Source organism: Plecotus auritus (assembly GCF_963455305.1).
Source record: "Plecotus auritus genome assembly, chromosome: 6".
NCBI classification, from domain to species: Eukaryota; Metazoa; Chordata; class Mammalia; order Chiroptera; family Vespertilionidae; genus Plecotus; species Plecotus auritus.
Window position 1 is genome coordinate 58916829 of NC_137773.1, and position 15947 is coordinate 58932775.

The 15947-nt window shown below is 47.2% G+C and overlaps 1 protein-coding gene across 4 annotated transcripts in view; it reads left to right on the plus strand.

The window, feature by feature from the left end:
- The window catches only part of DCLK2 (doublecortin like kinase 2), a 139551-nt gene that overhangs the window by 109926 nt on the left and 13678 nt on the right, over positions 1-15947 (plus strand). For all 4 annotated transcript variants that reach the window (XM_080671784.1, XM_080671782.1, XM_080671783.1 and 1 more), the window contains 6 exons: positions 1377-1485; positions 3030-3087; positions 8479-8598; positions 8826-8972; positions 15060-15193; positions 15620-15697. In XM_080671784.1, coding sequence (XP_080527910.1) covers positions 1377-1485; positions 3030-3087; positions 8479-8598; positions 8826-8972; positions 15060-15193; positions 15620-15697 — 646 coding nt within the window. The remainder of the gene's footprint in view (positions 1-1376; positions 1486-3029; positions 3088-8478; positions 8599-8825; positions 8973-15059; positions 15194-15619; positions 15698-15947) is intronic.

A 15947-nucleotide genomic window follows, 5' to 3' on the forward strand; every position in this document is an offset into this window, starting at 1 on the left:
CCAATTTGGTCTTAGTGAGTTGTTAAGCTAGTCCAATCTCACAGTTTAGACTTGAGCTTTCTTTATTTTTCCTTAGTGGCAACCTGCTCACAAGTCCTAAATGTAGACTTTTCTTTCTCTCAATTAGTTAACAAAAGAGTTTCTTTAGGTGATGTTTGCAATGTCCTGGGTATTGGAGATACATTGTAAAAAGTAGTTCATCTTAACCACTTCTTCCTCCTGTCCCCACCACCCACTGTCACCACCTTTTTGAGAAGACTTTGAGCCAGGAATTAGCTTTAATATCTTCTATAATAATCTATAATAATAAAAGGGTAATATGCTAATTAGACCGGACGTCATTCAGGACATCATTCCGGACGTCCTTCCTGATGAAGCCGGGGCTGGAGGGAAGCCAGCCCGGGTCCCAGGTCCTTCGGGCGGCTGGAGGAGGAAGCCTGTATCCTGGGTGCCGGAGGGAAGCGGTGCTGGCAACCAGGGGAAGGAAGGCCTACTCTTGCACGAATTTTTGTGTGTTGGGCCTCTAGTATATATATAAATGGAATTTATTAGGGTGACTTTGGTTCAAAAAACCATACAGGTTTCAAGTGTGTACAACTCAGTAAAACATCATCTGTATACCGTATTGTGTACCCATCTCCCCAAGCAAAGTCTCTTTCTGTCCCCATTTTCTGCTCCTTTGCCCACCTACCCTCCACCCCCTTTCCCTCTGACCATCTCCACACTGTTGACTGTGTCTATGTGTTATTTATATATGGTGGTTTGATTTTTTTTTTTTTTTTTTGCTAGTCCCTTCACCTTCTTTCATCTAGTCTCCCCTAGCCCCTCCCCTCTGACAGCTGTCAGTCTGTTCCATGTATCCATACCTCTGTTTCTATTTTGTTTGTCAGTTTATTTTGTTCATTAGATTCCACGTATAAGTGAGACCATATGGTATTTGTCTTTCTTTGAGCCGGTTATTAGCTTTAACTCCTAGCTGGCTAGAGTTTTCTTTACTAGAAAATCTTGAAGAGAAATCTTGTGACAATTTCTAAGGTTAAATCCCAACATCCCCTTCTTCTTTCTCAAATGTGACAAAAAAGTTTGAAGTTTTAGTTAGACTTCTTTGTTACACAAAGCTAATCGCTTATTTTAGCTGGTATTTCAGATATTTGTTATCTTTATTGATTATATTGGTTTCTGATTCCAACCAGTCAAGTCAAAAGAAAATCTGTGTTTCAGGTATTCTATTCAGACAATATGCTCAGAGACTTTCCTTATAGTTTTACCATAGATTTAGAAATAAATGCATTGCAATTTATTGTTTGACAAGTATTTAGGAATCAACATGAAATGTTGGTGTGTTCTTCCAGCTTTGCATTTATCCTCTTTCCTAGGCGTGAATGGAAACAGGTGCATTGAATCTTCGACTCTCCTTGAGAAGTATAGAATTGGAAAGGTTATTGGTGACGGCAATTTTGCGGTAGTCAAAGAGTGCATGGACAGGTGAGTGGATGGTGAGGATAATCATTTTTCCACCTACACATCCATTTCTCCTTGGGGTTTATTCTTACCGGAGTGAACACAAGGTTTTATGCAAGAGCCTAACTTTGGCACCAGCTGTTTTGCATGCCCACAAGCAGTTTGTCAGGGAAAAAAACATGTATGCCGATAGAGTATACACCTGCTTTGATTTTGGATTGAGCACTATATCATGTCTCATCCACGAGCCAGAGAACACTGGGAAAGAATAAGATGTATTCTTTAAAAATCCCGTGTCGCGTTTACCTGTACCAGGCACGGTTCTCAGTGGTGTAACTCATTGAATCCCCATAGTGACCCTCTCAGTTAATACTCAGCTGCATATACCAGCAGTTCAGGATGCTTGAGCTCTGACTCCACTGAAGAACAGTGTTTAGACTGTTGCCTGTATTAGAATTATATTTTTGTTGGTCCGGCTTTATTTTAAGGTCCTGACTTCTCAAGTGGTGAGAAATGCATTCTTTCAAGTTGCAGGCCTTTCGAAAACAAAATCAAAACCGGAAAAGACTCCGGTTAGTCCCTGTGTTTATGTGCCTGCTGCTTCCCTGCCTGTTCCCAGTAGCATTTTTGCTCTGTGTGGGGAGTTTCCAGGAAGCTCTGGCAACCACTGCTTGTCCATTCTGCTGCACCCCCTTGTGGTAGTGCCCCTCGCCCTGTCCTCTCAGCCTTCTCCTTAGCTCTGTCTGCTTCACAGAGTGCGACCCCGGCAACAAGTGAAGCACCGAAAACGGGACTTCTGAGGACCCGTCAGAAATCCGAGGCAGCGTTTGGTTTATGTTATAGGGAAGCAACTTAAATAAAAGTTATTTTTCCAAGGTGGCCTCACTGGAGGGTAGTGTGACCACTGGTCAGAACTGCTATGTTCCAGAACTACTGAAACGTTCGTTGTTGAACTGTTTTCCTATATGCAAAGGTATTTTTTGGCAGGTTCAGATTAAAATATGGGAAAGGTGATTAAATGTTAAATAACAAGAGTCATGCGTCCACGTACATGATCTCTCTGGTGCCAGAAGCGGGCATCGAGAGGTGTGGCGAAGATGGCCCCAGATGGAGTTGGAGCTGAGAAATAGATATTGAAAGTCTGGGGACTTTTCAGGTTTGAATGATGGACTCACAGATTAATGTGAAGACATATTGGCAATAGGAAGTTTTCAGCTACTTTGAATCATTTTTCCTAATTTTATTCTGTCTTCTAAGAGAACTATCTTGAGATTTTATTGGGAAAAAACAGTGTTTTGTCCATGTCTGATACAGCAGGATTGAGGTACTTTTATTATGTAAATTATTTCATCATAATATGTAAAAAAGGAGATGGGCAGTGTGGCTTCGGATTTTTTTCTTTTCCTTTGGGGGTACCTTTCTCCCGGACCCCAGGCCGCAGGGTCTCTGATGAGCAGAGGAAGCAGTCTTTCCTCCCTGGGTCTGTGCTGTGGAGGAAATGGGGGGGGATGGTGCTATCTTATCTATGACTTACGGCTTTAAAAGGCCTTCCTCTGATTATTCCACAGGGCCACCGGAAAGGAGTTTGCCCTGAAGATTATAGACAAAGCCAAATGTTGTGGAAAGGTACAGTATACATAACTGCTTTGTAAAAGAAACAGAAACCTCAGTAAGATGATTCTTGTGCTGAAGGCATTGAAGTGGGGATTTGCCAAGTCCATAACAGGAATAAAACTTTGAAACTAGTGCAGGAAACTCTTGTAAGCTTTTCTGCCCCCCCCACCCCCACCCCCTGCCATTTTTCAGAAACCTTAATCCTAAAACAGTACATTGTTTTGATCTGGGTCCTCACTATCAAAAAAATATACTAGAAGAGGTCAGTGGAGGTAAGTGGGGACATATGTAATACGGTCAACAATAAAGATTAAAATGTTACATTTTAATCTCTTCTCTAGGAGATGCATATTTCAAAATAAAACCCACAAACACACAAAAGGTGTGAGAAGTCTGAGACTTGACCCTCCTTTCAAACTAACAGGTTAGCCTTCCTGCTTTAATGATGCTGGCAGATGCACCAGTTTTACATAAAAGGCGACAGAGTTCCAGGTTAGATAGCAGAGGCAGAGCAGGGGTGGGGATTTTGGGCTAGTTGGCTACTCAGCCTATACGTTGGCCAATCTATCATGCTCCCTCTCCAAGTTAAATTTATTCCATTGTTCGTGTAATAAGAACCCGGGGGGGGGGGGGGAAATTCTTAACCTCTCTGCTTTTCGGTTTGCTTGTCTGCAATACACATGAGCATTATTCGGTAAGTTTACCTAAAATGTGACATGTGCTAGATACTGTGCTACACGCAGGGTATTTTAGCGTATAAGTGAGTACCAGTTCTGCAAACTGGAGAGTTTGTGGGGAAGCACATGAGAGAGAAATAAGCGATCGGAGAAGACTCCATAGCGCAGGAAGCCTTTGTGCTGGGCTCCCAGCAGCAGGCAGGCTTTCAGCAGGAAGCAATGGAAGGAACTGCTGCCTGTGGCCGCAGGCTGAGCAAAGGCCCCACGCACAGAGGACAGGAGAGTATTGCAAGATCAGCTTTGGGGCCAGATTTATGGAGGCTGTTGAGAAGGCTGTGGTGTTTGTAAATTTTAGAATTCTTGCATGTCTAATATGCTAAATAATACTCATTCTAAATGAATATTTATTGAATTCCCACAGTGTCTGAAGCTCTGAGCTTTCTGTTATGCTACTTAGAAGTGGTCCTTCCTTCTCTTCCCACAGCCTTGCATTCATTATCCACGTGTTATGAGCCCAGACAGGACATAAATCCAAATGAATGTTGTAGTCGTTTCCTAAGGACGTTGGAATAAATTACCACAAACTCGGTGGCTTACCACAACAGGAATTTATTCTCTCACAGCTTGGGAGGCCCTGGGGAGAACCCGCTCCTCGCTTCTGACCGAATGGCTTCTGGTGGCGGATGGTGGTCCTTGGCTTCTGGCCACATCACTCCCACCTCGGCCTCCATCTTCACCTCACGCTCTCTCCTGCGTGTTCATTTTTCCTCTTCTGGGTGGGAAACCTCCCTCTGCCTCTTATCTCCTAAGGCCAGCTGTGAGGGCACCCAGCTAATCCAGAGCGATCTCTTGCAGAAACCGTAATCACATCTGTGAGCCCTTCTCTGCCCCCCTTCGCACCCCCCCCCCAAATAAGGCACCATTTACAAGTTCCAGGGACTTGTTCTCTTTGGGTGACCATTATTCAACCACTACATAGCTCCACCACAGAAATCACAGACGGTGATTTAAACATCTCTCTGACTGCATCCTCCTCAGCGATACTCAGAGGGCACAGCGATACCAGCTGTGAAGGCAGTGCCCGTCAAGAGCCATGTGCACTGTGTTTCCTCACTCACTCAAGCACTTCAGGACTCGCTGGGCCGGTTACTGGAGAGCAAGATAAACAAAAGTCGCCAGGTCAGCCAATAGGGGCTGTGCCGGGAAGCAGCACAGAGGGCCCTGAGAGCAGCTAAGAGGCATACCTCACTCAGCAGGGGAGGCTGTGTAGAGGAGGGGAGATCTAAGCTGGTCTTGAGGAATAAACAGGACTTCACCAAGATGTGGGGAAAGAACGTTCCAGGTGGAGAAAGTACCTGTGCAAACGCCCTAGAGGTCTCTCTGAGAGATGGCACTGGGGATGGAAGGGAGTGGATGGATCCAGTGGCTATGGAGAAGGTAGACCTGGTGATGCAGGAGCTGTACTGGAGGGTGAGGGAGGGAGGGTTGGGGGAGGGGGGATTCCTGTCTGCTCTGGGCAGCCAGGTTCCTTCAATGAGACTGGGCACTGGAGGAAAGGACTGTGTTTTATGGGGCTGGGAAGTGTGGAGACAGGATGATTAGTTTGGTTTGGGAGAGTTGTTTATTCCCTAATCTCCCTCCCTCCCTTCTTCCCTCCTGCTCCTCCTGCTCCTCCTCCTCCTTTTGTCTTTCTATCTCTATCTCTGTCTCTTTTGTATGTTCAAAAGCACCACAGCCAGAGATAAGGCGGTATCCTTTGCCAAGTTAGCAGTTTCCTTGTCATTTACTCACACAGAACCAGGGCACACTGCCAGGAAATGATTCATATGTAAATTATTCGGAGTCGGAACCATGAATCACTTAGCATAAATAATGGTAGATGGTCGAACAATGTTTAGTTCAGTGCAGTTCAAGGCAAAAGTGGTGTTCCTATTGTATTTAGAAATCTTTTCCTGGAAAATGAAATCTAGAGAGTGTTTTTAGGCATTAGAAGTGAAGATAAGTTATGGGTTGCATGAGAAATGGGAAGATAACATTTGTAGAGATTTTCATGCATTGCTTTTTTTTTTTTTGCTGCTGTCGGTGATTTGCTTAAAAGTGGATTCATAGACAACCCACAGGCGCAGTCAGGGGCTGGGAACAAAGGCTAACAGTTCCCACATCCCAGCAACAGCATTTGCTCTGTGCTTAGAATACCAGCCCGCTGTCAAGTAGGACACAGTGATCTGAGATAACAAATGCGGCAGAGAAAATATTGCTGCACTGTTTGAAATGCAGCACTGCCGGCCGTCCAGGGGAAAGTTCTCCCTGACGGCCCAGAAGCCTTTCTGTCACGCCTTTATGGGAAAAGACAACTTTGGGGAGGTGCAGTCTCCTTAGGTGGTAGACATCTTATTTCAATTCCAGTTTGAGAGAGTTCCTGGGTCCTGGTGATGGGGATCATTTTACATACATGACTCTAAATTAGCATCACAAACAGAGGTCAATTTACAGACTCTTCCGACTTTGGTGGAAATGGGGAGGAGGGCCCTAACCGGTTTGGCTTGGTGGATAGAGCATCGGCCTGCAGGGTCCCAAGTTCGATTCCAGTCAAGGGCATGTACCTTGGTTGCGGGCACATCCCCAGTAGGGAGGTGTGCAGGAGGCAGCTGATCAATGTTTCTCTCTCATTGATGGTTCTGACTCTCTACCCTCTCCCTTCCTCTCTGTAAAAAATCAATAAAATATATTTTAAAAAAAGAAATGGGGAGGAGGTAGAACTGAAGTGATATATCCATTTAGCATTTTTTAAAAAATGCCTCTTTTACTACAGTGGTAGCGACAGCTGCCCCGGCTTCACAGAGCGTGGAATGGATTCATTTTCTCCCCTTTGTGTTCAGGAAAGTACAGCTCGCTCTGCTCCCAGTGCTGGGCACGGATGCGGCCCTCCCAGCCCTGCTCACTAAGGGCCCAGGTTTTCCTTCCTGCTCCAAGCCTGGTGTGGGTCCGCCTGGCCACCCAGTTCACTATGATGCGACCTCTCGTTCCTGTCTTTTCGAGGAATTAAATGTGTACAGCTGCGCAGCTATCATTTCCTTTTAAAAAATTCCAACCTGACGTTTACCAAAGCCATCTCCTTGGAAAGGTGATGTTGTGGAGCATAGAAAGTGGGGGCTTGGATGTCAGGAACCTGGGGTTTGCACTCTGCCTCAAAGCACTGTCCTAAAGGATAAAGGGTGGTGGTGTTGCACAAGCACCCTGCACAGCGCTGGACCAACAGTGACTGGATTCATGGTCAGCATTGGTTCTTTTCTCTCCCCTGCCTCCGGTTAGCGTTTGCACCGTCGTTGGCCAGTGTTGACCTGAACAAGCATAGGGCATCCCACACTCAAGAAACACAGCCCACCCTGTGCCGGCGCCTGCAGCAGACTTTCTCTGCGTGTTTCTTATTGTTCTCATTTATACTTCCAGCTGTTGTCAGAAAAGCATTTGAGATGGCTTACGGCGAAAACACACGCTCACACGGGTGCATGAAGATAAGAGAGGAACCATAAACAGTATCCTGAACTAGAGATAAGATAACTGTGTCCCCACTGCCGTGGAACACTAAATTTAGTTCTGGAATTCATGATAGCAGAGGCACAAGGGACAGTGTAAGGGACACACCCACACGGATATACACATATGTGTGTGTTTAGGTAGCAAATGGTGTCTAGAGAATGTGTCAGAGGGCAGCTTGTTAATTTTACAGAGTGTACCCCAAATTCAAAATAATTTGTTATTGCCCTAACCGGTTTGGCTCAGTGGATAGAGCGTTGGCCTGCGGACTGAAGGGTCCCAGGTTCAATTCCGGTCAAGGGCGTGTACCTTGGTTGTGGGCACATCCCCAGTGGGGAGTGTGCAGGAGGCAGCTGATCGATGTTTCTCTCTTATCGGTGTTTCTAACTCTCTATCCCTCTCCCTTCCTCTCTGTAAAAAATCAATAAAATATATTTTAAAAAATAATTCATTATTGCAGTTCATGAGGACCGTCGGGTGTGACATTGTTGAGGGTTTCATGTCTCCTGATAAAATAGAGCAGCAGTTGTTCATGACTCCTAGTTGCGTGTGGAGAATAACTCCTTCATGCTGTGAGTAAAGTTGTTGCTGCAGTGCAGATCCCAATACATGACTCACCAGGACTGACAATCGGGTGGTTTTTTCAGAGAAGTGAGGAGGGTTAAAATCAGAATCACGGTCCCCATAGCACGTATATACCCTGGTTTCTGAAATACTAGGTCATCAGGAACATCCTCTGGTGAACGAAATGTTAATGCCCACGTTCTGTGCCACAAGCATGCTGTTCCCTTTTATGTGCAGTCGTCGTTTCCCGGGAAACGGGGATTAAAACGTGGCTCCAGCTGAAGTACAAGCACAGTGCCGTGTGCCTGCACGTTCATAGCGTCACAGCCCCCTGAGGTGTTGGAGGCCATGAAGAGACAGGAAGGCTGTCTGTTGTATGTGCCAGGGCAGCCCCACTGAGCCCTGCGGAGGGCTGTTTTGAAGGGTGCCTGCTCTTTTGGTTAGTGACCCTGAGATGTCACCCTGACCTGTCCCTGTGGGAACTAGCGAGGCCAGGGTTGGGTGTCTCTGTACCGAGGGAGCTCCTTCCCTGAGCACCAGCCCTACAGACGGATGTCCTTCAGGGTACAGACAGGGCAGGGGTCCTGGCCATCTGGTCACCTCCCCCCGCCCCTCTGTTTGACAGGAGCACCTGATTGAGAATGAAGTGTCCATCCTGCGCCAAGTGAAACACCCAAACATCATCATGCTGGTAGAGGAGATGGAAACGGCCACCGAGCTCTTCCTGGTGATGGAATTGGTCAAGGTAAGAGGGGGAGAGCTCTCAAGAGGTTTCCCTGGCGCCAAATCCCAAGACTTAACCGTATTCTTCAAGGACCTAATCAGAAACGTGTTTTGCTACCTTGAAGCTTTATTCGCAATCATCCATTTTAGTAGCATTTAAAAAAATCGACTCCAGGCCCATGACCACCTTTGTTACCTTCATGGGATTGCCACTGTTGATATTTTGATATGTTCTTTCGTGTCCTTCAGGGTGGAGACCTCTTTGATGCAATTACCTCTTCAACCAAGTACACCGAGCGGGATGGCAGTGCCATGGTGTACAACCTGGCCAACGCCCTCAGGTACCTGCACAGCCTCAGCATTGTGCACAGGGACATCAAGCCGGAGAACCTCTTGGTACGCCACCTCTGCTTTTTCTGTCCCACCTCATGTCTCTCTTCCTTTAAAATGGCCATAATCACATACAAACAGTGACATTTGAGAGTCTGTGACCAGTCCTGCAATAAGGGACTGAGAGTTTAAATTTCGAAAATCAGTCTGACGCAAGTCAGTCACTGCCAAATATTAATGAATTTCTTCAACTGAACTGCATTTCTGCATGTATTGTTTACCAGACGTTAGAAAATGTGCTTTCACTTCCGTTTTGTTGATGGTACTGACTGAAGAAAGGTGAGCATGGAAATTCTTTTCAGGCAAAATAGTCTGAAGAATACATGGGAGACAGAATGAGAACATGAGGGTTTCTTTATGAGCTGGACAGAACTTTGGACATTTAGTCCATTCATCTCAGCTTCACAGATACAGAAATTGAGACCCAGAGATGCTAATTTTTCTTGCTGAAAAGTCTCATTTGCCCCATTGTTCCACAGAAGAACTGTGTACTGTGGCACTCAAGGTGCTTTTTAAAAAAAAATATATAGTAGTATGTATGTTTTTTATTGATTTCAGAGAGGGAGAGAGAGAGAAACATCAGTGATGAGAGCAAATCATTGATTGGCTACGTCCTGCACGCCCCCTACTGGCAATTGAGCCCACAACCCGGGCATGCGCCCTAACTGGGAATTGAACTGTGATCTCCTGGTTCATAGGTCCATGCTCAACCACTGAGCCACAATGGCTGGGCTCTAAGTGCTCCTTAATCTGGTCCCAATTTACCTTTCCAGCCTCCTTTCAGTTACCAGCTCATCAGGTGGCAGTAACCTTCAAGCCACCTTTAACACACCTTCCTGAGGGCTTGACTGACTAAGCAAAGCTGGCTGATGGGGCCCATCCTTGTGTCTACATTGTAGAGGAATTTTAGAGAGGCTGATTGGGGAGTTGTGCATGCACACACACAAGACAGGTGGTTTATCTAGTTCGACCTTTCAGGGCTGAGCTGTTATCATCATTACTCTTTGGGAGGTGAGGTTACCTGAGTGTTCTAGATCATGTTAATCTCAACGAAGACTTCCCCATACCCTGTAGTTAGTTAAAACTGACTTTATCAATAGCATTATACCTCATCTGCTTATGTCCATACTGGTCTCTGCGCTGCCCTATCTCCCAGCAGTGTGACAGACACACCGATCTTGTGAGACTGAGCCAAAGGCATGACTTCTTTGGCCTCAGCCCTGGGCAGAGTCAGTGGTGGCCACCTCTGGTCTTTGCTGCACTAGCCATGGTGCGCCGATCTTATCCTCTACTCGTCTGTCTCCTATTCTAGATCGTAAGCACCAGTGGGGGCAAGGTTTGTGTCTCAGTTACCCTAGCATCCCCGGGCCTTGAACAGTGGATGTGCAGGAAATGTTTGGAGATGGGCTGACGGTCACTCGGCTAGCTAGCTGCTGGCGCTGGGGCACGCATCTTTACAGCCCGAGTCGTGCTGGCACCACGCAGATAATCGCTGGAAGGAATGCATGGATGGACAGGCGTTGAGGCCATGCTGGGGACTTCCTGCCCATCCACAGTGTGTTTCCCCTTTGGGTAATACCATTTGATGACTTCTGAACGTCCATTTGAAAGTGTGTGACTTTTTTCTGACTGATTTCTGCCGGGAGGGCACTGCGTTTTATTTCTGTATGTTCCTATTAGGGAAAGAAATATCCTTGCTCGGTAAAATCAGATGTAATGTGGATTCAGTTTTAGGAACTTGGAGGAACGGAGACTGCATTGTAACTGGGCCTCAGGATGGAGGCGAGGACATGGTGTGCTCTCCTCCAAACAGGCGTCTCGCCCACGGTGGCCTTGCCGTGTCTGGCAGGCCCAGGCTCCCCCGCCGTCTGGCTGGGTTTGCCTAGGGGCTTTGCCGGCAGAGGTGACAGGACTGTCCCCGAGTGTGGCCAGACACAGATGCTGTGGTGTTAGTGAGGCCACCCCCTTGATCTCTCCCAGCCATCTGTGCCCCTTCACCCCAGTGCTGCAGTGATCGACGTTCCCTGTGGACAAAGGAGCCACAGGTCCCCGCGAACCATTGGCTGCTGTGGAGCCAGCCCCAACTGCAGCTCTGGGCCCTGCAGGAGGCCGCCCGGGGCGTTAGTGACCTTCCTGTGGACCTGCGTGTCCATTTCTCAGCTCCCTGAGTCCACGCTCGCCTCTCCTTCTCCTTTCCGCTCACGATTTTTAATGCATGTACAGTCTCAGAATCTGAAAGAGTGTTATGCACCAGGGGAAGATGCTGTAACAGGGCATGAGGTCTCACGCAACGTGCCCCAGGATGTCACCGGGACGTCGGAATCAAGCTCCTCGTCTGTGTAGCTACCCAGAAGGGAGGAGGAAGAAAAAGATGACAAAACCCATGTCTGGATGAAGCCAATGTGTGAAATGGGAAGAAGGGCCACCGGGCCAGCCTCCCGGCACCCCTGGCTGCGCATGTCTAAGAACACACGTGTCTGCCTTCGAAATCCCAAGCAAACAGACCCCTCAGCAGAGTCTAGATTCTGCCCACAGGTGGGCACCGGCCAGTGGCGCTGAAAGTAAACACAGTGACTGCCAGCCACTTCCTGCCGCAGGACCAAGTTCCGTTTTTAAGACCAGAGCAGACATCTGATTTGCATGCCCTTCTCTGGCAGCAGCGCCGTAATTTAAACCCTGCCTTCGGGTGTCAGGGAGCGCAGCGGTGGCCCTTGCTGGGTGAGTTACTGCCGGCGGTGCCCTGTCAGAGTTAACTGTGCGGCCGTGATAAATCCCGCTCTCCAGGAGTTCCGGGGACGGGGAGAGCAGAGGGCTGGTTTCTCACGTTTGAAGTCCTTCTAAATCATCCCGTTGACATTTTATTTAGAGAACATGCGGCGTTCGCTGCGTATGTGGGATCTGCATTCCTCACATTTTTTATGTTTGCATTCCGAGAGCCGCTTTTCACAGGCGTCGCAGCCCGTGGCGGGGCACAGGAACGCCGCGGGGCTGCGGCGCGCACAGCGGGTCCGTCTGAATGCACCCCGAATCCCTGCGTGTGTGGGGGGCTCTGCCAGGCCTGCGGCTCCTCAGAGCAGCCTGCCCTAGGACGGCAGTGGTATTGGTTGGATGATGTGCACTGGGCTCTCCACTGCTCATGGGAGTTCTCCGTGCCTCAGTTTCCTCATCTGTGAAATGGAGGCAACAGATCTCTTCCTAATGGTCCTGCGGGGTGGTGACAGCGGTCCGGGGAGAATATAGAAATCTCTGGAGTCCTGCGAGAATGCGGGTGACCGGGGAGACTTGAGCTCTGCCAGACAGAACGCCTGGAGCCCGGGCACTCGCCTCCTCCAGCTCACACTGGTAATGCGGACCCCGTGCGTGTGTGTGCGAATCAGCCTCTTAAAGCAGTGACATACGTGTGTGTGCATGCGTATGTGCGTGCATATAGACGGATGGTAGATGTTTCCTATCTGAAGAGAGTCTCCAGCGGAGATTTGAAATGTACTCACATTGTCTTTCACACACTTGCCTCTGTGTCTAGCCCTGGGGAGAGATGACTCAGATAAAATATTATTATTTCAGGCTCGTCTGCCCCTGATGACGCTTCCCTTTTGATGTTTGGCCAAGAAGCACCACTTGCTCAGACATAACTCGGCGGTTATGGACTGTTCAGCCCCTTCCTATTTCTGCTCCCGCCTCTGACTGACTGGGAACTCCTTATAGGGGCTGTGAAAAACGGGGCTTCTGGGACTCCTGGGGGTCTGACAACAACCCGTAAGGACCCCTAGGCATCCCTAAATTGAATGTCTAAAATAAACACTATTTTTCAAAAAACGTAGCTAATGAGTGTATTTTAAAGTTATAAAAACAAAATAACAGTGACATTAATGAAACTGTGTTTTTTTTTAAACTCTCATCGTGCGTTTGGAATCATAATGTTGCTTATAATGTTCTTATCACTGCTGTTACTTCGGGAATTTCTTCCTGACGTCTGGGTTCTGGTAAATGCGTCATAAATTCTGGCTGTAATTTCCTCTCCCCGCGTGTTCTCGCCTGTGTTTACGTTAGGCATAATGGATGGACAGGCGGCCTAGGACGGCAGCAGGACTGAGCCTGGGTTCTGTTGCTTCAGGCTAAACCATTAGGAGCTTTGACTATGGTCCTGCTGAGTCGGGGTGACTGGGGATGATGAATGTCTGTGAGGGGCTCCAGGCCTCACGGCTACTCCTGTGAAACTTGAACGTCCTAAAGTTGTGTGCTGGGTGTGTGTGTCAGACATCAGCGTGGAGGCAGGTATCCAAACCGGGTGAAAAACTGTCTTCTCAAACTCAGGAGGACATCCCACAGAAAGACGGCATGTCAGGGTCCCCCTTTATGAAATGCCTGTAAAGATTTGGGGGTCATTAAGATGGGGGCGCCCGAGGCCCTTGATGTGTTTTATTGAGGCTGTATAAATCACTCGCCTCTTTAAGTATCAGACTAATGGATGATGTTGTTAACATGCTTATCTTGAAAAAACATAATTTTCTAAATGTTTCACCTCCTCTCATAAGTAGTAATTTGGGTGAAAACCTGGTTAGCTCATAGTAAAACCTGAGGGTATAAAAATAGAGGAAAATGTCATACAAGTCCAGATTAGGTCTTTGCAGATAGTGTCTGAAATTCAGGCTTTTCAGAATGGATATCCAAGAGACAAATAGAGAGCCCGTTAAAGGTTATAGTCAAACCTATATTATGCTCTCAAACACACTGGATTGCTTCCAGATCCATCCATTTAAGATGAACTTCCAGACTTTGGTCCCATAAGGAAAATCTGCCTACATATAAAATTTTTCCTAATCATGGAACCAATGCATGTTCATTGGAAACTACTGAAAAGTAAAAGGGAGGAAGTTCAAGTAATCCTCAATGTTAACACCTAGAGACACACTAAACATTTTGGTGTGTTATATTACGCACATATATAAAATGTTGAATATTCCTTTTTATGTTATGTAATATGGTGTGTCCATATGATTAATGCTTTTTGAAATGTGCTTATTAGTGTCGACATAATATTTTATTGCGGGGATGTACCATGCTTATGTTGCTTCCAGTTTTTTAAAAGATAAGTCTGAGATTGATGCCCTGGTATATAACCTCAGGGTCCATCTCTGTTCCCTCAGGGTTGGTTCTTAGAAGTAGGTTTACTGGATCAAAGGTTATAAATGATGTTAAGAAATGTACACGTTGCTGAAATGCTATCTAGAAAAGTTGCTTCAATTTAAGCAAAAACATTGACATCTCAGCAACATTGTTGGACCTTTTCCAGTATCATGGTTATCTGATCGAACCAGCCAGACCTTCTAGGCGAGGGAAGGAACATTCACAGAGCCCTGATCCGAGCTTGCTCTCATTGTATCTTCACACCAATCCCGTATCATCCCATTTCGCAGAAGAGGGAACGTGCTCAGAGAGGGTGAGTGACTCTCGGAGGTCACACAGGCAGAAAATGAGGGGAGTGCTTGGTTATTCATGTTCAAGCTGTCTGATTCCAACCTTCATTTCCTGTCTATACTTCCAAGGTCCCCCCCATGTAATGTTTATATTCACCATCGACTCTGCAGAGAACAAGTCCTAATTTTACTTTCTAAACGAAGCATGCATGTCTCTTAGAGAACTAGTGCTTTCGTGGCACTTAATAAACACGTTTCCGAGGTTCTCGAGTACCTCGTTCTGGGAAGCACGCAGTGCAGGCCGGGGTCCCCTTCCAGGCTGAGAGGCCTCTCAAGCCACGTCAGGTGAGCATCCCTCACTGCTGTGTGAGAATGCGCACGTGTTCAGTAAACTCCTAGGGAAGGCCCTTTTTTTTTTTGCAGAGGTAGGAAATGTCTTTTTCAAATTCCACGCAATCATGCAAAAATCTCTCCAGAGCAACATTCGGGCTTCAAAGCATCAAAGATAAATCATAGTGTTGCTATCACCAAGCAGAGATTTCTTTTGAGTTTATTGGTCAGTATATCTGTGCCATTTCTACCTCATTCCTACTGAAAAGTGGAAAACAGGGTCACCTGTTCTTGGAATCATTGAGGCCAAAAACAACGTCTGACAGTCAGCTGGGTTCTGTTCCAGGTGTGCGAGTATCCCGATGGAACCAAGTCTTTGAAACTGGGCGACTTCGGGCTGGCCACCGTGGTGGAAGGCCCCTTGTACACAGTCTGTGGCACACCAACCTACGTGGCTCCAGAAATCATTGCTGAAACCGGGTGAGACCCCTGGTGGTTGGGTTAGTGCCCTTTGGTGAGGAAAGGTATATTTTGGGCATCCTCCTGTGTTTTCACGTGACTCCCGAGAAGGTGGAGGGAGGGAGAGACGGCTTACCTGCACCATGACTCTGATCTTGGGAACTTCAGTTTGTGCTTCTACATCCAAGAGCCCTGGGCCATGGCCGGGACTTTTGTCCCCAGGCTGGTTTGGGGAACATGGCAGTGTCCCCAAGGTTGTACTTAGGACTGGGGGAGGAGCAGATGCCTTTGTCCAAAGGGCAGTGAATTCCTCTACGTGAAATGGACAGTTTGATACTGAACCCCCCCCCCTTTTTTTTTTTCACAAAGGCAAGTACTCGGGTAATGTGGAGGGTTCTGGCGGTAATATCATTATTTCTCTCCCTTCCACCCACTTTGTTTCCCTAGCTACGGCCTGAAGGTGGACATTTGGGCAGCGGGCGTGATCACGTACATACTTCTCTGTGGATTCCCGCCGTTCCGAAGGTCAGTACAATGTTTGAATTGTAAACCCTCTTCCTGGATCAAGAAGCAGAGCTGGTCAGTGACAATGCCAGCTAAAACTTACAGAGACCCGCCTTTCACTTTTTATCTTATTCTACAACCTGTTCATGTATATCCCTTGACCACACCTCTGATGTGAGGCCAGGGCCTTTGCTGTGTATGAGCTTCTCCTGGTCATTCCTCTGTAAACCACACCCATCGTCCAGTGTATGCAGTTTCCATTCCCAGTTAT